The sequence below is a fragment of the Silurus aristotelis genome, assembly GCF_946808225.1.
Source record: "Silurus aristotelis genome assembly, chromosome: 14".
NCBI classification, from domain to species: domain Eukaryota; kingdom Metazoa; phylum Chordata; class Actinopteri; order Siluriformes; family Siluridae; genus Silurus; species Silurus aristotelis.
In genome coordinates this window covers 21,208,178-21,235,141 of record NC_139587.1, presented here as the reverse complement: position 1 = coordinate 21,235,141, position 26,964 = coordinate 21,208,178, and the positions used below count along the sequence as shown (strand labels likewise).

General features: G+C 36.9%; 3 protein-coding genes across 28 annotated transcripts in view; 1 reads left to right on the top strand and 2 right to left on the bottom strand.

Annotated features, from left to right (window-relative positions):
* Window positions 1-13,947, bottom strand: part of fam13b (family with sequence similarity 13 member B) — a 36,401-nt gene extending 22,454 nt beyond the window's left edge. For 5 of the 26 annotated variants that reach the window (XM_083560715.1, XM_083560706.1, XM_083560697.1 and 2 more), the window contains exons 1-7: window positions 13,642-13,916; window positions 10,824-10,915; window positions 6,782-6,944; window positions 6,070-6,250; window positions 3,581-3,793; window positions 1,236-1,410; window positions 945-1,086 (exon numbers count right to left, since the gene is read on the bottom strand). In XM_083560715.1, coding sequence (XP_083416841.1) covers window positions 945-1,086; window positions 1,236-1,410; window positions 3,581-3,793; window positions 6,070-6,220 — 681 coding nt within the window. In that variant the 5' untranslated portion in view covers window positions 6,221-6,250; window positions 6,782-6,944; window positions 10,824-10,915; window positions 13,642-13,916. Of the gene's footprint in view, window positions 1-944; window positions 1,087-1,235; window positions 1,414-3,580; window positions 3,794-6,069; window positions 6,251-6,781; window positions 6,945-10,823; window positions 10,916-13,641 lie in introns of all 26 variants that reach the window. The other 21 variants (XM_083560717.1, XM_083560701.1, XM_083560712.1 and 18 more) reach the window with 12 other exon arrangements.
* chrm1a (cholinergic receptor, muscarinic 1a) overlaps window positions 1-26,964 on the top strand; it is a 179,863-nt gene that overhangs the window by 52,504 nt on the left and 100,395 nt on the right. The window lies entirely within an intron of this gene.
* On the bottom strand, window positions 18,878-24,971 carry cxcl14 (chemokine (C-X-C motif) ligand 14). The gene is made up of 4 exons (XM_083561544.1): window positions 24,663-24,971; window positions 22,662-22,767; window positions 20,797-20,910; window positions 18,878-20,225 (listed from the first exon to the last, which is right to left on the bottom strand). Exons 1-4 carry the CDS (start codon window positions 24,724-24,726, stop codon window positions 20,210-20,212), a joined length of 300 nt encoding a protein of 99 aa, XP_083417670.1. The 5' UTR covers window positions 24,727-24,971; the 3' UTR covers window positions 18,878-20,209.

Here is a 26,964-nt window from a genome sequence, read left to right as displayed (position 1 = left end):
GAGGAATCCCAGTTCACTGACTCACTCAGGCATTTGTGCTCTTCACACGCAGAGCAGTGAGCCTGTAAACTAATTACCTTTTTGTCTCGACCAGGTTCCCAGAACGTCACTAGAAGTTTGCATGGGCATGGCATAAGTCAAGTCACTCAAATCAAGGTTCTTTATGAAAACAAGCCATGTTTGCATGTTAAGGTCTCAATGTATGAGAAGGCAGACTAAAACAATTTCCATTAGACATGTGAAAGAATGTGATGACTGCAGGATTTAGATATTTGAGACACCTATGGTTTCCTTCATAAATAAACAATAAGTGAAGTTTACATTCTAACATTGTGCTATTGTACCAAGTGTGGACTGAACAGAAACTTTCATAAACCATTTAAACAAACACCAGCAATCAGCCCATAACTGCTTTTCAGCCTCAGCGATGCTCTTGAATCTAATAAACTGTTTTTGAATAAAGTCATCACTTTTACATGTCTACTCCGTTATAAATCTCTTGTATCTCTTGGTCTGCAATTAAAATAATGCAAGAAGAGCGAGTCTCTGGAGTTATTACTCCTTAAAGCCTGGATACAGCAGGGCATATACAGTTTTACATACATTTGAATATATGGGGAAAAAAAAACAATTCCCAATTAAAGTTTTGTATACCTGCAGTCTTTAAAATTATATTATTATTCTCACAGTGATGTAGCTGCTCATTCTTTATTTCTAGGTAATTAACATTACATGATATTGTGGTATATGTGTATGAATGTCTAAACTGGATTTATACCTGTAGCTATATTAGTAATCATATATTAGTAATCAGTCAAACAGTAAGAATATTGTAACGATAATTTAATAACATTGTCACTACAAAAAATTGGTGTGAATACCGATATGAAGATTAAACTGTAATTTAAAGTTAATTTGTTGATACAGTAGCTATGCATTTGTACCTGTTCGTTAATGGAGCTGTAGTCATTACTAGTGGAAAGATCATCCTCGGTGTCAAAAAAGTCCTCCCAGTTCTCAAGCAGCTCAGCCAGAATGCGGCTGACTGACTCCTGCTCCCTCAGCTCCTCCACATCTGTATCTAAGCTGCAGAGCAGAGAGAAGAAGCGTTCGGGAAAACAGTGAACACGGAAATTAGATCAAGCGAAATACAAAGACTCAAAAACAACCCGGACTAATTTTTGAAGGTAAGAACTCATTTTTATTGGACTATTAGGACCCATGCGGTGTCTTACTGAAAGATGTCGGGACCAAAGACGGCTGCGAGGGCGCCGATGCTCCAGCTCTCCACCTGAAGAGAAGCCACGTTAGCGAGGAAGCGGCAGAGAAAGCGCAGCAAGCTGTAGTTCACCTGGGGGAGCTGCTGCAAGACGTATTTCATGTTTCCCACCAACTCGTTTTCACCGCTGTCTTCTAAAAAAAAGATGAGGGAAAACACAGTTTGTTCACTCAGGGTGAAAATATGCCAAATCAAACAGATATGAGATGTCAAAGGTGAATGAGAAACAAGACTGCAGACGTGAGCATATGAAGGAAAAGGGTGTTGCTTCTGCATGCAAGATTGGCACCACAGAAAGATAAGGCAAACAAACACAGATATATAGATTGAAGGCGAGAATGTTCATAGATTAAGCTGACTTTTTACATTTGGAATGAAGGCCACATGATTGTGTAGAAGGTTAAGTTTTGGGTGGAGGTCCCAGCCATGTTTAGACTAAAAATCTCATGACATCGCTTGATTATTTTACCCTCCCTTTTTGCTAGTGTTTTTATTTTAAAGCTATAATCAAATATAATGTTGGTCAACCGTTTAAAGGCCACATAATTTTCAGTTAAAAAACAGACTTTCATATTGCCCCTTTATGTGCTGTGTAATAAATAAAATCTCTTTATGGCCATATATAATTATTATGGCCATTATTTTAACAAAACAACCCACACTAAACATATAAACAACACCAGATTTATTCAGCAATGTAAAGAATTCGGCTATTCTGTAAAGAAGGTCTATTCCCAACAGGAAATTTTTTTTAAAGTTAATTCATAAACTTAAAAATAAGTGTTTAAAAATAGTTTCCCACCCACTTCCTGTTATCAATAGTCACACAGTCATCCGTTCAGTTGATGTTAATATGTCTTGGCCGCCAAACAATTTTCAGATGCTTGCTACAAAACCGATCTGTTTTGAATCATCCGTTGAGAGAAACAATTGAGCAGAAGTGGAATATGCAATGCTTGTTCACTGAACTTTTTAGCCCAAAAATCACACCGGCAAACATCATGCTTTCTTCGTCCTAGGCAGCAGAGGTGGAAAGTAACAGTACATATATTTTGTTACAGTACTTAAGTAGATTTTTTCTGGTATCAGTACTTTACTTCACTATTTATGTTTCAGACAACTTTTTACTTTCACTCATTAAATTTTTTACACAAATATCTGTAGTTTCTACTTCTTACATTTTAAACCAGACTCGTTACTTTAGTTTTAATCTATTTGGTGAAATGTCAATATTTTTTTCTTCTCAGTGTGCGCCGTTTTCAGCACATCAACCTGTTTCCTGCCATTGCGCGACTTTTTCAATCTACCACTGGTGTATCATTTCCTGGCTCTCATACACCACAAACGAAGACTAATTTACGAAGATAATGAGCAGGGCAGAAGGCAACAAGAAGTATAGGGCTTACGTGGATGAGACAGAGGGAGTCAGTGATGTAAACATGACGGAGAACAGAGACATTCCTGATCACATGATCATCATCATATTTTCACTGCTTGTGATCTATATAGTTAATTGATGTTCAGCCTGGATACATTCATTAGATAACAAAATTTGAAATTCGTTTTTCTGTATTATAAATTAATTAGGGCTGTCAAAATAACACTAATGTACCGTAAATGCATTTTAACGGCACTAATTTTATCAATGCGCCATTATGCAGCGGGCATTTCTGTTTGACTTTTTTTTTTTTTTTTTTTTATTAAAACTATAATTATAAAAGAGGTAAAATTAAAACCTTCAGTGCAGATTGTACAGAAAAGAGCAATTCACCATTCGAATCTGTAAAGGGTCTAATTTTATTTGTATACACTCATAAAACGCTGTGCTTTTTTAAAATAAAGAAACCAGACATATTAATATGATGTGACGTCCAGTTACCAGTGTGACGCTAAAAGAGTAGTAGTAATGGCTATTTTTATTTTTTTTACTTAAGAACATGTCAGAGCCCAAACTTCTTTAACTTGAGTTAAAAAAGTATAGTCAGTACTTCAACTTTTACTGAAGTCTTTTAAAACATGAGAATTTTTACTTCTACTTAAGTGAAGGATGTGTGTACTTTTGTCACCTCCGCTAGGCATTTCCACTACAATGTGTGGTGTTTAACGAAAACAAGGGAGCAAGTGTAAGGGGGCTGACACGATTATGCAGCAGGTATGATTATGGGTGTAATTATATGTACTACACAACTGTCTCAATGGCAAAAGGAACATTGATCTGATTGTACAGAATAATCCAAGGGGAGTGATGAAAAGGGTTAGAAGACAATGTATCAATCAAAATGAATAAGAAGCAGCATTCACCTTGATAAAGGTGCAGTATGTGTGTTTGTAGGTCTGCAGGAATGATGGGCTCTGGAAGCTCCTGCAGGAAGAGGCGCAGTAGGCTGACGGCTGAGGCCAGATCTGCCTCCTTTGCCAAATTCACCTCCTCGCCACTGTCATAGCGCTGCCGCAGCCATTCAACATGCTCTGCGTTTCCGTTCACCAGGAACAGACCTTCAAGTCCCAAGCCCCCTGTGAACACACACGCGTGTGAAAACACACTTTTATTTTGGTTTATTTTTAAAGATGCAATCTAAAGCATGAAGAGTCTCAACTCATTATGTGACAAATAACACCATGCTCTTCAATGGAAATTCGCAACAGGCAAGACCATACAATCCACACATAGAATACTGTTTTGCTATATGGGGGGGAAAAACTGAACTAAAGGTTATTCTCTACATTGTGTGAATAATTACAACTAACTATTTTAGGAAATAAAAGTTTCACAACAGCCATGACTATATCCTGCACCTGGCAAAAATCTCAAGGCATAAAGTGATGAGCTCTTTTTAGTTGGTTTAAAAAAACAAAAACAAAAAAAAAGGCACAGGAAGTGCTCATGCCCCAGTTCATATTCCACTCCAGAGATTCTAAAACAAACTATGGTTCATGACTGACAGCTCACAGCACATGATTGTTGCACTAAATACTGAACAGCACATGTTTAAAAACAAAACCTGTCATACTTGTGCTGAAAATGAAAATCAAATCAGCCCCTATTTTCAGACTTAGCTTTTGGCTTACACACTTGGCTGTCAAAAGTCTACAACTATTTGGATGTTGAACTAATTTGCAATTCTAGCTCGATAAATGTTGCTGGAAAATAACAAAAGCAGCTTTCACTGCTGAGTCCTTGGGGGTCTGGACTGTGCTGGTTTATACATCACCAGAACTATAATTAGCATGCAGAAAGAGCTTTGCCTGGGCAAAAGCTGCTTCTATAAATCCAAGATGTCACTAGAAGATAAACACTTACTTGACGGGTGGTCTCACTAACTGCCTTATAAACATATAACTGAGCTGCTGCTGCCTGTTGCATTTAATTATGCTTCCTCCTACACTGTGTTCTAATGAACTGAAGGGAGATGCCAATGGGCTGAAATTAAAGGGTAGACTGCTAAGTGGAAAAAAAAATACACAGGTCACAACCAAACCCGCAATCCACCTTAACCGAAATTATTATTAGACTATTAAAAAAAGGCAACCGGAAAACACTAACACTGACCTGAAGTATAATTTGAGCAGAAAAGCCAGGATGTTACTGTCAAGTTTAAATTAGAATACTACATAAGTATTATAATGATATATAAACATTATAATTTTTAATGTTCGCTCTATAAATGTTATTTATGACCAAATTCATGAGCTACAAGACCCTCACATACTCAGGTATTTATAATGAGTATATAGTTGTGTACTCAAACTGTACTCATAAAGGAAGCCCAAAGAGCTGATGGCGGTTGTTGCAGCAAGCTACCCTTAAGCTTCGCCTTAACAGGAAGCCCAGTGAACAAGGGGCAATAATGCAGACTCTGTCTTTTTTGATGGATGCCTTGTGCTGTACTATTACACTACAAAAAGTGACAAAGACATGACTTTAAGAAGAACATCAATGTAAAGAAAGCAAACAACCCTATTCACAAAAATCCGATGAGTGCCAGGTTACCTATCACATGAAATATTTACATATAAAGTAGGAAAACATTACACTAACTGCTACAACTGCAACATGTACACTATATTCTGCAGAAGTTTGTGGACACTTGGTCATAAGTGTGGTATGTGCTTTTTGATCATCGCATTTTACATTTAGTCCCAATCTGCTCTTATAATTCCCTTCACTCTTCTGGGAAGATGTTTAACTAGATTTTTGGAGTGTGCTTGTGGACATTTGTGTTCATCAGCCACAAAGGTGTTAGGTAAAGTCAGGTGGTGATGTAGGTGAGGAGGTATGGGGTGCAGTCAGTGTTTACATTCATCCCAAAAGTGTTCAGTAGGGTTAAGATTAAAGCTTTATAGTAGGCCACTCAAGATTGTTCACTCCAAACCAGATCTTCATGGAGCGCAATTTGTATACCACATCCAAGGATTTTCTATACAGTTGTGCCTCAAGCTTTGTGGTAACAGTTTGGAGAAGAACCACATATGGCAGGAAAGATCAGGTGTCCCAATACTTTTGTCCATATAGTGTATATCATTATTTATACACCTCCCAACATTGCGGTTTCTTTATTTAAGTCTATAGACTCAATGTAAGCAGCAGCAGCAATTCAATTCAAACTTCTTGAGTTTGAGTCGATCCTGGTCAAATATGCAAACGAAGACTGGTGGAAGGAACAACGCAAATTGGGCTAGAGGTGCTTGTTTTTTGCATTTTCAGTGAACCTGGTTTTATCTGCAGGCTTTTTGCAGGACAACATTTTTTTTTTCTGTGGCATTAAAACGAGATGCAGGCTTCCACTCACCATGCTCTTCAATGTATTCCACGATGGTCCTAACTAACAGGGGAACCTCCTGACCCGGCTGGCCACTCTGCTGCACCTCCTCCAGAGGAATACCGAACACCCTGGCTGTGTTTAGGGACTCACTCAGGGTACGAGAGAGGCTCTTCCTCATCGCTTCCACAGCCGCACCACTTCAGTTGCTCTGCATGACCAAAGAACACACAGCAGAATCGATGGAAATGCTACAAATATAACAACAAAAACAAAACAGGCTGAGCAGAAAGGGGCCACTCCCAAACCAGAAGCTACGCTTATCTCGCTCAGACTTCTCAGCTGAGGAGCCGGGTTATGTAAGGGACGTGACAAGGTCATGTAAAACGATCTGACAAACTGCAAATGTGGTATGCAGACCACACTGATGGAAGCAGGTGGCTGAGCTGTAAGGCTTCTGATCACATCATATAATTATCAATACACAGACACAGGCTAATTTTTCTTTTTCTTTTTTTGCTATGATTTCCAAGTATTTTAATTTATTTGTATTGAAAGCATTGTTTATATATATATATATATATATATATATATATATATATATATATATATAGAGAGAGAGAGAGAGAGAGAGAGAGAGAGAGAGAGAGAGAGAGAGAGAGAGAGAGAGAGAGAGAGAGAGAGAGAGAGATGTAATACTATAAGAAAAATAAGAATAATAAACTGTATGGATATTACTCACCAGGTTTTTACTTTTAAAATCCAGATGTTTATTGTATCCTCTGCTCTACTCACTAGCAGTAAATTGATAGACCATCTATGGCTGCTTCAGGTTATGGCAAAAGATGAGCCTGTAGTTCCTCATTGACGGACCGCAAATCCTGTTCAGGACGTCAGTAGTTAAACTAAAGAGAGAGAGAGAACAGCAAAGATGCAATGAGAAAAACTAGTTCTCTATTATCTTGGGGAATAATGTATTAAAACACTGTGTGACACACGGTTATGTTATGAAGTTGTGTTAACTACAGATCAGTGTTCCATCTCCATAAAACTGTTTTTGAGTTCAAAGCATTCAAATACAAAATTGATATTAAATTAATGTAATCTGTTTGCATGTATGACATAAGAAAGGTTGTTAATACATGCACCTGGAGAGAATATAACATTTAATAAACATAAAAAAGAATTAGAATACTTTCAACTAAAAAAATTGATTTTCTGTACAGAAACTGTATGCAGAGCTGCGCATAAAAAACCGAAACAGACATGATCAAAAGAAAAATATCAAACTTATACTATATATGAAAAAAAATATTGGGACACATGACTGCAGCAAAAAGTAGCTTTTTACCAAATGATGGTGGAGGCACACAATTGTCTAAGATGTCTTTGGATGTGGGAGTTTCACTTCACTTGAGCTAGGAGACCCAAACCTGTTCCAGTATGACAATACCCCTGTGCACAAAGCCAACTCAATGAAGAAATCATTCACATGGGTTGAAGTGGAAGATCTTAAGCAGCCTCCTATAGAGCGCCAACCTCAAACCTATTGAACACCTTTATGATGAACTGGATCACTGACTGCACCCCAGGCATCCTCACCCTACCTCAGTACCCGAGTTTACTAAAGCTCTTAGGGCTAAGACCAAATCTCCACAAGCACAGTCCAAAATCTAATGGACCATCTTTCCAGAAGAGTAGAGCTTATTATAACTGAAAATGACTAAATATGGAATAGTATGTTCTAAAATCACATACAAATCTTATGTGAAGGTGTCCACAAACCTGTGTTTATATTTGGCCTATTTATTTAAAAAGATTGCCCTCTGGAATATTCCTCTTAATCTCCTTGTGAAACATGGCATCAGTCTTTCAGTTACTGAACTACCTCAATCCACGCTCACACAAAGCTCTTTCGAGATGGGTGAAGCAGCCCACTTCAGATCATCTACCTAGCTGTGTAATTACACACCCTTGTGCAATAAGTGAAAGATCTTTTATATGTTTATATATTTAGTATATAATAAGCACTATCTTGTATCACCTGCATGAAATGGGGTCAAACTGCTAATCAAACTGAGTGCGAGGTGACACGCATGTACAAACATTTTGGATTATGCGCAACAGAGAAGAGTTCAGCTATTAATCACACACATTCGAAAGCGATGACCTTTCAGCACACAGAGTCTGCCATTGTTGGAGAAGCTCATAAAACCGGCAGAGTGCCAGTAGTCCGGTGCATTCAATTTTTCTTTTTTGTCTGATGTACCACATGTTCCTCATCGTTTAACCTTTTGATTGTTCTGTAACTGGTCCAACTGGAGTAGTAGTGCATGTACACAAGTTAGTGGGCTTAGATGATTTAAGTTGTTTCTGACTCTAACAACTTAAATCATCTAAGCCCACTAACTTGTGTACATGCTGGCTTCAGGTGCGAGCGCTCGTATGCATGCAATTAATTAGTAATGATGGATCTATTAAGGAGGCAGCTGAACGACAGCCATGTTAATGACATGGGAGCGGGTCATACCGAGAGCAGCACTATGGCTACAGCAAAACAACCATTCTGTTGTAAATGCGGCGATCTAAGTGTATCTACCGGACGAAAAGAAAGCTTTCTTTGTGGCAAATGGAAATTTCCACTCTGACGCACACACGGTACGAAACACTTAGACTACTCTGCAAAGTGGCAACACAGAATTAAGCGCTAATGATTAGCACCCATGGAGGAGAAGCCAGCAAAATGTTCATGCCGTTCACAAAGGGACCACAAGGAGTAAAGAGACAGGACAACACCAAATTGCACATGCTCTTTGGGGAATTTTACTGCTCCATTTCTCTGAAGTGTACAGTGGACAACATCTTAGGAAACATGAGCTCAATCAAAATTCCCCAAATACTCCCCAAAAAACAGTAGACCAATAAATAGAACAACAATAGACTAATAAATCAACTACTGCAGATTGTTTCCTACAAATCACAGTTTTTTTTTGTTTTTTTGGCAAGTCAACAACCATCTGTTTATGTTACGTTGCATGTTCTTAGTCCCCCCACACAAACACATACACACACTAATGGATGCTGAAAGGAACATGATAATAATAATAATAATAAAAAGGTAAAAGATTTAACTCACAAATAAATTGTACAATAGTAATAATAAATACAATTACACAATTATTTATATTCTAGAATCTAAACCTAAAAAAAAAAAAAGTATCCTTCGCTTCTCTTAGAAAAATTGTAAATATATTTTTACATATATTTGCATATATTAATATCAATGTGATAATTTTGGCTTTTGTTTGATTGCTTTTGGTTTATTCAGATCTGTTCTCTTGACCAGGCCTCTATGTTATGCCCTGAGATGACAAACCACACTCTCCTCGAGCATAACAGGAAGTATGATCGCATTTCAGTTTCATTACTGGGGAAAAAAAAAAAGATTTCTACTAAATCTCATGTGACAGTTAACACCCTAGGCAACAAAAAAAAAAAAAAAAAAAAAAAAAAAAAAAAAAAAAAACACGGTTTATTGTTTTGGCACTAACTGACCAAGAATACTGTCACCGTCTAAATAGCATTATCCCAGATAACTGCTACTGCTTATCTAGTGCACACACATATACACACATATACACACATATACACACATATACACACATATACACACATATACACACATATACACACATATACACACACCCCCCCATATGGTACTCCAACTGTTTTCCCGACTCGCTGCGGGATGAGTCTGAAAAGAAGCTGTCGCTTGGCACAGAGGCCTTCATCTGGGCCAAGTAAGAGAGGGAGAGAAATCTCCTCGAGGACAGCTGGCTTTAGCTATAATCTGTATGACACACATTCAGCATGTTTTAAAGACCAAGTCACCTTTGTGCAGCAGTACAGCAAACAGATCATGCAAGAAGTTTATCTAGCATCCGCTTTTCTGTTTTGGGAAGCGAGTCGGTTTCACGCTGGTGTGAACTTGTGGGTTTGTCTCGTTTTTCAGACATTCTGTCCTTGCCTCATCAGGGGACCTTGATTTTGTTTGGCCACAGAGTGTTAGAAAATAAATGACAAGCAGTGTGTGTGAGAATATGGATAAAGGGGGGGGGGGGGGGGAGCACAAAATGTTGCAATGGTGTTTAACTATCACTTAATACCCTTGACTCATGTGTCAAAAGACGATAAAGGTGATAATTACTCAAAGACGGAAAAACTATCAACGAACAAATAATTAACTGCCACACGTCACTTCCTATTGTCCAGTGATATGTGAACGAGGTGGATAACAAGCGCCACAAATATCCCGTTACAATACCTAAAGGCATTTAGGTATGTTGATGTACAACATAGAGCATTTTGACTAATATAGAACCACCAGTTTATAAAAAAAATTTAATAAAAAAAAAAGCTTGATTTTATGTAATACGGTGTTTAAGAGGTGTTCAACATGGTCACTGCATAAACTAACTGGATCATATACTCGACATCTCACTAAAGCAAATAGTAAACTAGGGCTGTATGATATGGCAATACATATCGCAGGACAATAGAAAAATGTATTAGCTATATCGCTAATATGGCCAATCGTTGACTATACTGCCAACGCGTCCCGAAGGTGTGCTGTAGGACAAACAGGCATGGACAAGTGTGAGACGTAGTGAAACTCCGCACGACACTCCCGACACAAAACAGACATTGGCCTGACTAAAACATGCACCTAAAAAAGGAAGATAATTCTGTTGTTTTGAAGTGTGGTTTGAAAGTCAGACACTGACCAGAAAATGGTCATTTGCAAAATATCCCGCAGATCAGTCCCAGCCTCAGAATCGAACACGACAAACCTCTTCTATCTTGGAGATTCCTGCAACTGGAAGTTGAATAGAGTGTTTAAATTCATATTGTTCTCGCTAGTGTTTTTTACATTTACATTTACAGCATTTAGCTGCATTTTTTTTTCTTCTTCTTCTGTTGTTGTTTGTTTAAATAAAAAGGAAAAATGACTTTTACTGCTGTTTCATTCACAAAATTATCATTATTATTATAATTGCATGCAATCATTTGAGATATATAGTGATCAATCTTAGTCATCACCATTGTGGTTGATTATCTCAGATCACCCAGGCATGCAAGTTGATAAAGGGTGTGGGGCAACATGTATACATAACTGATAAGATCTGAGTTGATTAGACCAGAATTTTGCAATTGGTATTTAAATGAAAGTAGTTTTTTAGCACAGTACAGATTTCTGAACTTATTAATGTTTGTAACTGAGGGAATGTTAAATAAACAAGCACCAAAAACTATTTTGCTCTGGCATGCCAATTTGACTGGGATTTTGTTATCAAACATAAAAAAATGATGTTTTTTGTTGTATTTATCACCTAGATCCGAATGAACAACAGTACTGAATGTACTTGGATGGAGTTTTTCTGCTTCACTGCGTCTCAGTCATTTGGAAAAGGCACACTGCTGATTTAGATGGAAGCTGCAAAATATGCAAAGAACAAGAGCTCTATCTCTGTGCTTTATTTGCCTGGGCTGAAACTCAAACTTTTATACCTCATGTAGAATACAGTTACATAAGTGCAGTTTAGGCTTGTGGATGTCCAGAGAAACAGAGAGAGTCAGCCATTTTGATGCTGGAAATCCCGATTATTAAAATAATCACGTTTAGGATGGTAATAATGATGTATTCTTGTCCTGTTGACTTTAAACAATCTAGTTAGACCTCAAATGATAAGCTCTGGAAATTAATAATTTAAATTTTAATAATAGTCCATTCAGGGGGTCAGTGCAATTTAATTGAGTTAAAAATTATCTCAAAGGGGGTAATTACTTTCTTTGTTTTTTTGGGTTTTTTTTTTTTTTTTTTTTACATAAGACTTGAGAATTTATAAATGTGTGAAAAGCAGAAAATCCTTTTGACTAAAACCAAAACGAATCTGGCAGAAAGCAGGAGATTATATATCCACATCATTGCCAAATCAGACAAACGCATTCCAAAGATGCAAAAAAGATGCCAAGTTCTAAAAGATAATCATTTGTGCGATAAATATTACTGGGCAAATGAAAAATAAACCAAATAGTTGGATTATACTTAGAAAATAGATGTCAATTCATGGAGTCTGTACAAATTAAGTCAGATAAAAAGGAGCACTAGGGGTCATTGTATTATTATTATTTTTGAGATTTTTGTTTACACATGAGCCTTGGGAAGTTATGTGTGAAAAGCAGAAAATCCCTTGACCAAACTCGAAACCTAATGAAAATGGAAAACGAATAAAGTAAAAAAGGCAGGAGATTATATATAAACATCATGGCCAAATCAGAAAAACTCAGACTTCAGTGAGAATGGTGGAACATTCTAGATGATAATTTATGCAATAAATAATACTGAGCAAATGAGAAATAAACCAAATTGCCAGATTACACTTATAAAATAGACGTTCATTATAGAGTCTGTACAATAAAGTCAGTTTTAAAAGGAGCTTTTTGTTCGGTTTTTATTTTAGATTTTAAAGCCTTTAGCTTTGACGTGAACCTTGAGAAGGTATAATGTGTGAAAAGCAGAAAATCGTTTTGACCATTCATGAAAAAGGAAAATGAATCAGGCAGAAGGCAGGAGATTATATATATCCACATCATGGCCAAATCAGACTGTAAATAATACTGACTAATACAGACCCTAAATAATACTGAGAAAATGAAAAATAAAGCAAATCATTGGATTATACTAAACTAGATGTCCATTGAGAGGGTCAGTACAATTTCATTATGTCTAGGGGTAAAAAAAAAAAATAGTTTCAAGATGAAATTTGTTTCTTTGTTTAGACAAAAAAAGAAAGTATTCTGTGTGAAAGAAAGGGAAAATCCCTTCCACTAAAACGAAACTTCATTTCATAAATAGAAAATGAGGCAGAAGGCAATAGATTAAAAAAAATCCACATCATGGCCAAATCAAAGCTCATTCATCAGCCAAACTGAACTCCATCTAGACATCATTAACAGCTCATGGTCGGGAGAAAACAGCTGAATTTGACAGGTCAGAATGAGTTAGCATAAATGTAATCTTCGTTCAGCAGATACACTAGTTGCACAGACGAATAGCAAAAGGAATATCGAATTGTGTAAATATTTGCGTGAATAGCAATAAGAAACCTAGCTGAAATAATAGTAATAATAGGCGTAAAGTAAATAAAAATGAATGAAAAAAGCAAAGCTAATATAAATGATAACGGTATTCTCAAAGAGCCACTACGTGCTCTGATGAGCGCAGGAATGTCAGTCTTATTGGGGCAGATGCCAGAGACAAAGATATTTTTAACACAAATATATTATTTACAATACGACCTTTGTTTCAAACGTTACGTTTAGGGGGGGGGGGGGGGGGGGGGGTTAGTGTAACGTATTCAACAGAACAATGCCAAAATGAGATAAGTATTCAGGTCGCAAGCTAGCAAGCTAATACAGCTAGCAAAAGCTCGAAGCTAAGTCTCTTTAGCGGCATAGAAGAAGCCGAGCCCCGTCTCTCTCTCTCTCCCTCTCTCTATCTCTCTCTTTATCTCTCTCTCTTTCTCTTTCTCTCTCACTCACCAGGTCAAATCCGACGACAGCCGAAAGCAACAAACTGCTTCTTTTTGCAATGTATGGTCCGCAGGGCTCCTGTAGACAACGTAGACGAGCACAAAACTAGCTAAACTATGTAACTAGGCATGCTCGAGTCTTCTAGCTCATTTCTTTTTTCGCTTAAAATGGAGTAAAACAAGCCTTTGGAACCGCCGCTGCTGCCGCGGTAGAGCTGGAGGAGTCGTTTACAGTACACTGACCAGAGCTACACACCCACAACGCACTAAGACTGACATGCCAAAAGTCTGGCCCCGCCCCTCACATTTGCGCATGCGCACCCCACTTCACACCCTCTAAGTTCACAGCCGCCGCGATGCTTCTAGAATTTTCTGTCTCTTGTGCCTAACGTTTCAGTGTTCATGGTGAGACGAGGAAAAAGGAAACAAACCAATTACTTTTGTTTTCTCTTCACCCGAGTGCTCTTTGATCATTTACATTTATGGAATTTTTAGACAGATAAATGGATAGATGGATAGATGGATAGATAGATAGATAGATAGATAGATAGATAGATAGATAGATAGATAGATAGATAGATAGATAGATAGACAGACAGACAGACAGACAGGCAGGCAGGCAGGCAGACAGGCAGACAGACCAGAGACACTATATGGACAAACGTATTGGGACACCTGATCTTTCTTGCCATATGTGATCACAAATGTCCACAAGCACACTCCAAAATCTAGTGGAACATCTACCCAAAAGAGTGGAGAAATTTATAAGAATAAACAGAGACAACAGTATTTGTGAAAGGTGATGCTAAAAAAGCACATATCACACTTATGACTAGGTGTCTTAAAGTGTGTGCACACCATATTGAGGACCTGTGTGGCATCCTCAAGTGGAAGTTGGAGAAGCGCCATGTGTCTAACATCCAACAGCTCTGTGATGTAATTATGGAGGTGTGGAGGCAGAACCCAGCAACAACCTGTGCAGCTTTGTTTAATTCTGCACACAAAAAATTATTGACAATTTGGACACAGTTTTGACATGTTCACTTGACCTTTGTTGGCAGCTATTTAGACATGAATGGTTGTATGTTGAGTTATTTTCAGAGGAAAAACAAAACAAAAAAACAAAATATATATCTATACACACATATGCAATCTTTATAACTAAGATACAGTAAAGATACATGTCAGGCAGCTTCTGTAGCAATGCGATACAGTTGACCCCTATTACATTGTAGTGCAATCCAGTTTCGATTTGTTTCAACTGAGAAAATATGATGCTATGCAATGAAATATGGTTCAGATTGTTAACTTTAAAATCTTTGGTTCACACAGAAGGTAAATCAGAAATTTACTGACTTCTAAGTAGTTTTGAGATATGTCATATTCACGTAGCAACAGTGGTGCTGGAGAAACTGTTTAGCAAGTAGAAATCAATCTACATATAAAATATTGGTCACAATTTATATATTCTAATATGTTAAAATTGATGTATCGCAATGATTTAAATGGCAACTTGTATCCGATGCACACTTTTTAAATGGATGTATCACGTTGTTAACTTTTATGCTGATGCACCAAAACGGTCAATCTTAACATCTAATGTATATATATATACATATATAAATACATACATATACGTATATATATATATATATATATATATATATATATATATATATATATATATATATATATATATATATATATATATATATATATACACATACATACATACATATACTTACATACATATATAACCCTAAACACTATCAGAAGCACTGACCTACATTACAACCTAAATTCTAATATTGGTTCCATGAAATTGTATTAATTTTTTCCCAACAGTTTATTTTCTTCATCTCGTAGCATTTCTCTCGGCTGCACTGCTTCCAGTACGTGTATGTGGATGTTAGATTTTTTGTCCAATCAGATTTCAGCCTCTGTGCTGCCATGTCAATCTAATCTGTCCAGGGCCTTCAGAATCAGTAGTGCTGGTCGATGTACCTTATTATCAACGGGTCTGTTTCTTTAACCAATCAGATTTCATTTTCGCCTCACAGAATAGCGTCAGCATTTTTCCGTCCTCTGATTGGAATGCTCATACACGTTAATACATCCGAGTTACACTTTTTTATGCCTACAGAGGAAAATAAATTAATTTGGTCTCGGACATAATTAAAAATCCATTTTCCAGAAAAGCTAGACTTTCAAGGAGAGGTCAGCCAACCCCGAAGTTAGCTAGCTTGTCTCAGCCCGGGAAAGGGTTTGTTCACCACTTCCAGACCAGTAAATACGAGCGGTACCATTGACTTACAGCCTCTGAGGAGCGGTGCAAATTATGAGTCTGCATCTCTGGTGATTAGGTTGGATTTTACTGCTATAGATGATGTAGGTGTACAGTTGTGGTTGTAGTGTAGAGGTTTGGAGTCTTAGTTGGGTTTCTTGCTTTAGTAAAATGGTATTCACCCTCCATATGGGAAATTCCTCTCTCTCTCTGTAATGCAAGTGTTGTTATATTGCGTTTTTATATAGTAGTGATGGTTTCTATAATTGTGGCATGATAGTGAAGGTATTAAGAGGTAGTTTAAGTCGGGTAAGTCCACTGAAAGCCCAGGTATCAAATGCAGGGTCCGCCACTGTGTGTGTGTGTATATATATATATATATATATATATATATATATATATATATATATATATATATATATATATATATATATATATATAGAGAGAGAGAGAGAGAGAGAGAGAGAGAGAGAGAGAGAGAGAGAGAGAGCGAGAGGATAATCTAGGATCATATTGTGAGTTGTAGCGAGAGTAGGGAGCAGGTTGAGAAGAGGATGTGTGTGCTTGAGAGGGAGGGCAGTGGAATGGTGTTGTTGCAAGGAAAAGAGGTGGTGATGTGGATGAGTTTAAATACCTGGAATCAGCTGTGCAAAGTAATGGAGATTGTGTTGGAGAAGTGTAGAAAATAAGAAGATAGATCGATAGAAGGGTCTCTGCAAGAGTGAAAGGGAACATTTCTAAGATTGTGGTGAGACCTGCTTTGTTATAAGGTTTAGAGACAGTGACCTTGACAAAAAGTCAGGAGGCGGAGCTGAAGGTGCCAGAGTTAAAGATGCTGGAATTTTTATTGGGAGTGAAGACGATGGACAGGATTAGAAATGAGTTGAATAGAGGGACCGCACATGTAGAACGTTTTGGAGACAAGGTGAGAGAGGTGTGACTGTGAAGAATTGGACATGCTCAGAGAAAGGACATGGAGTATATCTGTAGTAAAATGCTGAATATGGACCCGCCATGAAGGAGGAAAATAAATATTAATGTATTTTGTTTGTTAACACTTCTGAAAAATCAGGAACGGCTTCATATCTCTCTTTAGAGGTCACTGATATTACATGTATATGGCTATGGAGTGATAGATTAAAGGTTATAGCTCTGGGTTATTGATCATAAGGTCCAAGCCCAGCACTGCAAAGCTACCACTGCTGAACTCTTGAGCAAGGCACCTAACCTTCTCTGCTCCCGGGGCACTGTAACATGGCTGACCCTGTGCACTGACCCAATCTCCCTAATATACTAGAATATGCGCTAAAAGAAATTCACTGTACATGTGACATAGAAATAAGTTAATCTATCTATTGCTTATACCCTAAATAGCTGTATTGACCTCTGTTGTTCTATTAATGAGATTGTTTATGCTTCCATTGTAATAAAAAAAAAATCAGTTAAGCAGATTATGGAGTCTTGTTTTCTATATATATGCCACTCTTGGGCCCTTGAGCAAGGCCCTTAACCCTCTATGCTCCGGGGGTCCCTTACGAGGGAAATATCAAGGTCCGTGACGTGGGGCCGCCTTCCCGTGGGCTCACCACCTGCAGGAGGGACCGTAAGGGACGGTGCTGTGAGGATTGGGCAGCAGTCGAAGGCGGGGGCCTGCTTAGACTGCTGCCCCCGCGACCCGAATTACGGATAAGCGGGAGAAAATGAATGAATGAATGAATATTTTTTAATATTCTAAAATCATAAATAAGGGGAATTATGGTGACTTTTATTGTACTTTACTACAGTTTAGTAGAATGCAACATTTACTTTCAGCCCACAGTCTTCAATCAAGTTAAAATTTTTGCCCCTCATAAGGAAATGTTTCTTCAACTCTGGATTATTCAGAGCAACTTACAATGATCATATTTACTGAACAACTATAATAATAATTTTTAAATACTGTATGTGATATGTCCAATATGTGTTTTGTTTTTTCGAAACTTGACTATGTCCACATCTCCACACAGCAATGTCATGCGGCAACTTGCTGATGGTGTAGTCGGATGTAATATCAAACTTTTGCTGTAACTGATGCAGCAGTGTTTTAATATTTTATTTAGTTTTACGTTTATGTTCATGCTAATTTCACTGTCACTATTGTGATGATTGTCAATACTTTGTCAGGTTTCACAAGTTTAACCCAGATCATCAGCTGACCGGCTTTATAGGTCGTATTTGCATTACAATTTGGATCTGAAGAAGGATGACACAAATCTCTAAAGGGATGGTAGTTTGACACTGCTGATAAAGTTAAACCTTATACCCTTGTTGACCTTATTTTCAAGATTTCTACATATATAATGTTACGTATGATTTTTTTATAATTTTTTTTTTTTTACCATCCTTAATGACAATCATGACCTTGGCCTACGCTAAACAAGAGCACCACCCAATGTTAAATGACCATCAGTGCACACAAACTGGATTTCCATTCTTCTCTTTTTCCTCATCTTGAAATACCTGGTTTAGTTAGATATTTGAGAAACATGTTGCCATTGGAATCCGAAGGTGACAAATCAAACATGAGCTTTTTTTTTCCCCAAAGCAAAATCAGGGAAAGAGAAGTTATTCATAACATGAATTAATTTAATGCATCATTCATACACTGCACTACTGCCCCCTGCGGTTTATATGCGGGTATAACACCATTACGCTCTGGTCAGGATTCATTGGAGCAGGAGTCTATCCCAGGAAAACTGGACACAAGGTGGGAATAAATCTTGGAAAAACTGCCATTCAGGCACAGGGGTTCATACACACAAACATTCATTTTGAGATGCCAGTTAATTGATCACTGTGTTTTTGGGAGATGGAAGGAAATCCAGACCATTTAATTTGACTGTCATGTATGATCATGCCATCCTGATATACCTATTATAATATTCCAATATGAGCAGGATTAGAATAAGAGTCAGAATCCGAGTCATTTAAATAATTTTATTGCTGTGCTTGTACAGTACACTCCTTGGAATGCGACTGGATCAGTGTTTGGTCGGTAAACCCAAACACGAAGGCTGAAATATTTCTGATTCTGTATATTTAAATAGTGAAACAGCTTTATAATACAGCATATATAATTCTACCATGAAATCTGAAACAAATCTACTAGGCCAAAGGTTCAATATTTACAAGATACACACATCTCATACATATGATTTACATAATGTTCCATTTGGTGAAAAAAAAAAACCTACCAGATTCGCCATACAGAATAAGCCTGAGTAATAAAACAACCTTATACAAGTGGCCCATGTAGACATTTTAATGGTGATGGGAAGCTACGCTATGATTGAATACAAAGGTTAAGGTAAACAAAATGACTTACTGTAGGCCTCGAATTTTACATGCTCATATTTTAGACATGTGTATGGAGAGGTAAAACCTCAATAGGGCTTGGAGTAAGAAATAGAGTGGCAGATATTGTAGGTAAAATATATAAAGTTTCTCTTTAGTAAATAATTGTGCATGTATGAAAGTAAATGAAAGGTTTAGCAAAGAACAGCACTCTTTTGTCAGTCCTAATTGAAAATATTCTCTTTGCTTACAACATACTAATTTTACCTGCTGTATGGTGGTTTGGCACACAGTTTACAATTACAAGATATTTATTCACAGGCTTTCTTTTCAAATATGGTTGTGCTCTAAATCAACACATATGAAACTAGCTTTACTGAGATATCAAAATATAAAGGTCTGGATTCACGTATGGACAAATGACTGGGAAAGCGAAACCCTCTGTTTAGATCTTTATGTTGTTTAAACCCTCTGGAGAGCACACTACTGTACACTATTGTATGGCTTCTCTCAGGTAGTTAAGTAACATTTGTGGCAGAACCATTTTACATTCCACAAAACAATGAATCGGACCGAAAATAAACGAGAAGCCCGCATCAGGGGAGCAAAAATATTCCACCTGAAAGGGTAGTGATCGCTTGCATCTAAATCGCACTCACACAGACTTTCTTACACAGATTTGTTTTGCTTCTAACACTTGGAATAAATACTTAGAGCTTGTTTTGGATCAAAATTACATTTGAAATGTGAGTAAGATTTTATAATTTTTTTGATTTTTTATTTGTATTTTTTTTTTTACAAGTGTCTTCTTAAACATAGTTCCTGAAGAAAGGTCTTGTGCTTGGTAAGCTTGTCTGAGCAAATGCCTCACGTTTCTTGGAAAAAAGGTCCACAGATGCACTGGTTGTTTTGTACATTCCATAGAAATTTCAGCCTCTGTAGCATTTTAAACTATGGCATTTTAAGCTTCGTACACCCTGTAAAATAAAAGGAATTTTTGTAAAAAAAAAATGAATGTGAGCAAAACATCAGAGAAAACTAATGTAAAAATTCTTTCTGAATTCTTCTGTGTAGTGGCTTTAAGATCGGGGTTAGTTCATGTTTGTCAATTATTCACAATTGCAAATACAAAAACTAATAATTAGCTTGAGGGATAAGACATGCTTCACATATCGTCAGAGAGCCACATTACAATTGTATGTACAGTTATGTATTGTATATGTATTTCTATTACATGTATATTTATCATTGAGCATCCTTGTTTTTTCATGTTTTTAGCATATTATGTGTTTCCTATAACTATATTAAATTTTCTTGATAAAAGTTTTGAGTCACTATAACTGTACTAGTACTTAATTTCTTTTTACAAAAAAATTTGACTCATTAAGTAGTTTCCATTAGCCAAAATCTATTACTGTCAAAGAAAGTATTTTTCAATACTGTGTAGTTGCACAATACAAAAAGTGTGTAACAGAAAGTATTTCGCTGTCTAGTGCAAGGCAAGTGTGGTGTGTATTTGATATTGTTATGTTGTTGTTTGCAATTTACTTGTGCTTGTCCTTCATGATCTTAAACCATTTGACCAGGTTCTTGGTGCTCTGAAGTCTGGGGTGCAGGCAGTATTCCTGACCTTTGAAACGGGACACATTCTCCATGGTGACACTAAGCGACAAAGAGAGCAAAAAAGAAAAAAAAGGAGAGAGAGAGAGAGAGAGTGAGAGAGAGAGAGAGAGAGAGAGAGAGAGAGAGAGAAAACAGACATGCATTGAGTCGTAGTCTGCAAACAGAAGACTATTTATGCATTGTTTTGTTATTAGGTTCTCATATGGCCAGTGGCCAGTCCTGTTCTGTCACTCTGAAGTGTGAGATTATTATGATATGCAGTAATAACACTGTAATAACTTTGTAAAGGAGCCAAAAAAGGACAGAATGTAGTTAATTCTACCTTTGTCCTCTAAGTAGGGCAAACTACTTTGTCCTCAGTGATATCCTTTTAACATTTCCTAGCTAGCATCAAGGAATCCAATTAGCAAAGACCACAGTCATACAGTATCAAACTGACCATAATAATAATCCTGCTAACCAATTACATAGCTTCAGAAACTGCTGAAATATGCTGACTAAGACTTTGTTAAGTTCGCTTGCTACTTAATCATTCAGCACTTTAGCCAATAGAGCCTTCTCTTGACACCTAACTCTTGACTACATTTGGAGAACAGAGAGTGAGAACTAATATGGGGCTTTAGAGGCTTCCTGAATGTTAAACTGTGAGAGTGAGCCTGATGCCAGACTCCAGGAATGAGAGAGAAAGAGAGAGCGAGAGAGAGAGAGTGAGAGTGAGTCTTTCTGTGCTCAGCAAGATTGTTTTGCACATAAACTTGGACGTACAATTTGATACAAATAGACCTTTTAGTGTAGGAGTACACTGAGCTTTTCTGGCACTGGAACAGATAGAGAATGAATATAGAGATTATAAAAATCTAAAAATTTTATTAATAGATGTGCATAGAATGCTATTATTTAGGAAAATTAAATAAAAATACCTCAAATTCTATAATATATTACCATGTTCACAATATGCTTTTCTAAATTTCCCCTAAAAATCCCCTCTCTGTATGAAACTACTAAAATGTTGTGAAATGTTTCTGTTCAAGATTCTAGTTTTCTCACAAACGAACCTTTAATTAATTCCCAAATGTTTATCCACTTACTAAATAAACTACAGAAAAAAATTCTTCTAGGTTTTTCCTTTTCTCTTGAATATTATAATGTTTTTCACGCTTTGTACAGCAGGTGGCAGCAGTGTATACTCTTTTTTTTTTTTTTTTTTTAAAGCCGTGCTTTCCAGCTGATATCCTTCTATGTACATCCATGCTTTTAACTTGAATACAGAATAAACAGGCAGAACAGCATACTGGTTTGTATTAACAAGGTGAATATTGCCATTTGTTATTTCACAGAGCTGCACTAAATCAGACCCCTAAATATACTATAATTTTTTTTGTTTGTTTTTCACAGTTTATAGTTGATGCAAAATGTACTGCAATGTTTAAATATTTATATTGTCTACTAGAAGAAAATACAACACAATTTTTTCACTTCAGTGTGAAACATAAGATAACAGTTGCACTGATAACTGGAAATACATAAGAGATGAGATGCCATTTGGAGTCTCTTTGACTCTAATGTAACACAACTTCAATAATAAATGAGCAGTAAGCAGCTCCGCCGCAGAGCTTCCAGCTGTCGTTGATGGACATGGCCATCAGGTTACCATCAGCAAACGCACATTTTTTTTTCCCAGCTGTTGTTTCCTAAATTTTATTACTTTCCCATACTCATGGATTTTCCTGTATGCTGAAAAAAGCGGGATGCAGCACCAGAAAAAGGAAGACAGATGATTTAAAACTTACAATATCATCTTCTCCTGGCAGAAAGGATGCCTTGGCTTAATTTCAAGTTTTTGCACGTCCTTGTATCGTATCTTGGGGCCTTTCCTTGTGCATCTGCATTTGTACGCTGAAAGAAAAAATACAAGCTGTTCGAATACAGATTTTTTACAGAAAGACATAAAAAAATTATATATGAAGAGAAAACCTACTCAATATAATTAATACCGAGAGCAGCAGTAGAACATTAAGTGACTGTACAATTCTCAAAAATAAAGATATTTTTCCTTCTCGCTAGACGAATATCATCAAGGAGAAATGCTTCATACCTAAAGAAACCGTTATCTGGATACCTTGCAGAATTGAAGACATATTTTTTAAAAAGAACGGAATTTAAATTATAAAGGTGCAAAATGTTATCCAAAATAAGGTATTTTTCATAACTGAGCTCAAGATCCTGGCTGTAACTGTAACCATGTGTAAATCCTTAAATTTGCTTACAATAATGTAACCTGTTATCTGTTAGGCAAACCGTGAAACTGTCATCTGGGTTGTTTCCAGCACTTTCCACCACAACATACACCAGTGGAAGGTGTATGCGTGTTTAGATTTCTAGCTTTAAAAGGACGTGTGACCTACATCTTCTGCTCCATCAATCTTCTCCTGTTCCACTCAGCATCCTCCCAGGCCAGGGGCCAAAACCAAATCATCCAACACAAAGAGCCACTATACACCACTGCTGTGCCAAGTTTGCTTGAAGAATTGTTTTTACTCGGAGCAAGAAAAAAAAATTTCAAGACTGACAGTTTTGCTGTGCTGAGCCAGGACAGTTTAACATTATATTAAGTAATAGCCTGGAATACCACAATCAAGAACATGCAGGAATTCAAACAGTAGGCAAGTATGAAAGTGACTTTCATGCATGATATCTAAAAATAACTAGTATGCCTGCTGTGATGCACTGTCAGTCCTCCAAGGTCTTTCTATTTTTTTTGGACCTTCATTTGTTGGTTTACTCTCGAGGAGCAGGAAGTTGACCTTTCTAGCAAACACAAAAATGCTTGCATTTGGTTCTCTTTTGATTTTTTTCCCCGGTGCGGACAAATCCCATAACTTTCTAGGAATTTTGGTTAATATGGTCACTGCTGTTCCTGAACAATTTGAGAACTTCTCAAAACCATCAGTTTGCACAAGTTTCCAGAGAAGTTAAAGTTATTCGAAGGTTGCCATAATGTTGTGGGAATGTTCTCCACAAGATTCCCACAAGGATCCAAAATGGTTCAAATTATTTAAGTGTGATCAGAACATTAAGGAGGAACATTGCTGTTTACCACCAGGCTTGGGAGCGTTTGATAACCTCGAAATCATTTGAACATCTGGTAAAACGTTCGGTAATATGTGATGGAACTGAGAACATTCCCTTAATGCTTGGGGAACTTTACAGCACAACACAAGGTTCTTCTGGGGTGCAGATTATGCAATGTTGGGGGAATGTTCTCAGAACCATCACAAAGGTTTTCTTTTCTTTTCTTTTTTTTTCTTTTTTTTTAGAAAGTGATGGAAAATATCTGTAAATTCTAACTCACAAAATAATTATTAATTTGTATATATCGCTAATAAAAATTGTACAGAAATTTAAAAAAGGCTGTTTCCATTACATTGTGGGAATGTTAAACAAACGTTTCCAGAACGTTCCAGAACCAGTCATCATCTTTACACCAAAACCAAATTAAACTGTATTCTGGGGAATGTTTTAAATGACAAAATAGCATTAGTATATAACAAAGCACAAGACCTTTACCCCAGTGACAGAAAAATACAGTTTATGTTTTTGTTTTGTTTTTTTGTTTGTTTTTAATGTGGCACATTTGAGCAGGCAAAACGTTCAAAAATATAATATATGTAATATAATATAATATAGTGTAATATATTTTACTTTATCTTATTTTCTCTCTTGTATTAACGACCCCCCCCCCCCCCCCACACACACACACAAAAAAAAATAAAAAAAATAACGCAAACTACCTTCTGTGTTGAGGGAATAAACTGTGATGACCAACAGAAGGAACGCGGCTGTGCAGCGGTTCATCCCAGCGGCGGGTTGAGGAGCTCCGGCCGCCTCTTTACCAAAACTCACACGCTCTGAAATGCTAATATCCTGGTTCTCCGAAGTCAAGATCTTCTTTCACCAACGTGTACCAAACGGTCTTCTTGGTCCTCCTGTGTGTGTGTGTGTGTATGTCAAGAGGTTACAGCAGTAAGCTGGTTGAAGTGACTCCAGCACGCACCGTCCACAGATCTGACTGAGCGCTCGAGCGGCAGCTTTTAAAAAGCACGCTCGCGCCTCATTAATATGCACAGCTGAGGAGCGCGAGGGTTTTTATTTTTTTCTTTCTCATTTTTTTCTTTTCTCTTTTTTTACCAAAAAAAAAGGAAAGGAAAAAGGCCAAATCTAATTCGAAAGTTTTTGTTGAAAAAGTTCATCCCTCGTTTGTTAGGGGTGACAATGAAATTAAGGATTTTACGCCTTTTTTGTTCTTGGACTCATTCATTCAATCGTTATTCAAACATGATTATGCACGCTTGTGGTTTATTAGCACCATATACTAGCCTATACCTTATTTAGACTAATGCTGAAAATAGATTTTGGGGGTAAAAACTGATGATGATGATGATGATGATGATGATGATGACGATGATGAACTCATACATTTTACATGGCTTTAATGATTTCAAATACAAACTTTGTGCATATGATTGACCAGCTGGTTGAAGGCCAGTTTTTATTGTCTTCGCCTTGCTTTGTTCAAGTTTAATATACAAAAGTGTCAAACACAAAATAGTTAATAACACGAGGTCGAAAGTTGGCATGTTTGGTTGCTCACATTTTGTTACATCATTTAACTACTTTTTCTCCCACTTTCTTTATATAAATTTTTATCTGTATTTTCTGTAAGCATTTTCTTTTCATTTTTCAATCCATCCATTCTGCCATCCATCAATTAATTCATCCATTTATTGAACTGGTTTTATGTGGTCAGGTTTGTAGATGACCTTAATCTAATGGATAAATGTAATTATTAAAACATTTTCTGAGCATATGCACTTTGGAACATTTTTTAACCATCCATCCATCCATCCATCCATCCATCCATCCATCCATCCATCCATCCATCCATCCATCCATCCAATCATCCATCCATCCATCCATCCATCCAACCAACCAACTGCTTTTTTGTGGTCAGGTTTGTAGATGACCTAAATTTCAATGTATAAATGTAAATATTGAAATTTGTCTGAGCATATGCACTTTGGAACATTTTTTTATCCATCCATCCATCCATCCATCCATCCATCCATCCATCCATCCATCCATCCATCCATCCATCCATCCATCCATCCAACCAACCAACCAACCAACCAACCAACTGCTTTTTTGTGGTCAGGTTAGTAGATGATCTCAATTTAACTTCTTATAGTTTGTCAGGGCACATTCACTCCAAGACATTTAAAATCCATCCATCTATCCATCCATCTATCCATCCATCTATCCATCCATCTATCCATCCATCCATCCATCCATCCATCCATCCATCCATCCATCCATCCATCCATCCATCCATCCATCCATCTATCTATCCATCCATCTTTGGTAATCAGTTTAGTTTAGTCAGGGTTGTAGGTGATCTCAATTTAACTAAATCTTTAGTTAACTAAATTAACTTTAACTAACCAAATTTTTTAAACAAAATTTATATTATTCCTGTATGACAGGGCATAGCTGGGGGGAGCCAGACAACCCAGAGCAAATCCACACTGACATCAAGTCAAACAGAAGATGTAGATATTTTAATAATTAGTGATAATTGTTCGCCATTTCTGTTAGCTTTTTGTCTCAGATTAAACACATGAATGCATACTATGGTGACATTTGTACATAGCTTGGATTTTACATTCTGGGTCTCACCCTGTCACATTTCCCCTCATTATTACACCCATGGTGATGCAGTCCTCACACGAATGACATACATTAACTGTAATTTTTTTTTTTAATTATTTACGTAATAGACAAAAGTGCTTTTTGCAACAATTTTAGCAGTACATTCAAAGACTGACTTTTGAGTCAGCTGATTTGTCTGTACATAACAAACAGAGCATTTAAATTATGCAAATGCAGAGCTGTCAGCCTACATGTTCGCCCTGTGATGACTATTGTGCAGGGTCGAGACTAATCTCTCCAGCATTTCTTCTGAGTCATCACTGACATTTGTTATAAAGTATGTTTGAATGGCCCTCATGATTAAGTGACAGTAAGAGGAATTAGTAC

What these genes read in the sequence shown, in the direction of transcription:
- cxcl14 (XM_083561544.1), bottom strand. Translation starts at nt 24,726, where the DNA reads ATGAACCGCTGCACAGCCGCGTTCCTTCTGTTGGTCATCACAGTTTAT. An exon ending in TTATTCCCTCAACACAGAAG is followed by an intron (nt 22,768 to 24,662) that starts GTAGTTTGCGTT and finishes TTTTTCTTTCAG; the next exon opens with CGTACAAATGCAGATGCACA. An exon ending in TGCCAGGAGAAGATGATATT is followed by an intron (nt 20,911 to 22,661) that starts GTAAGTTTTAAA and finishes TTTGTCGCTTAG; the next exon opens with TGTCACCATGGAGAATGTGT.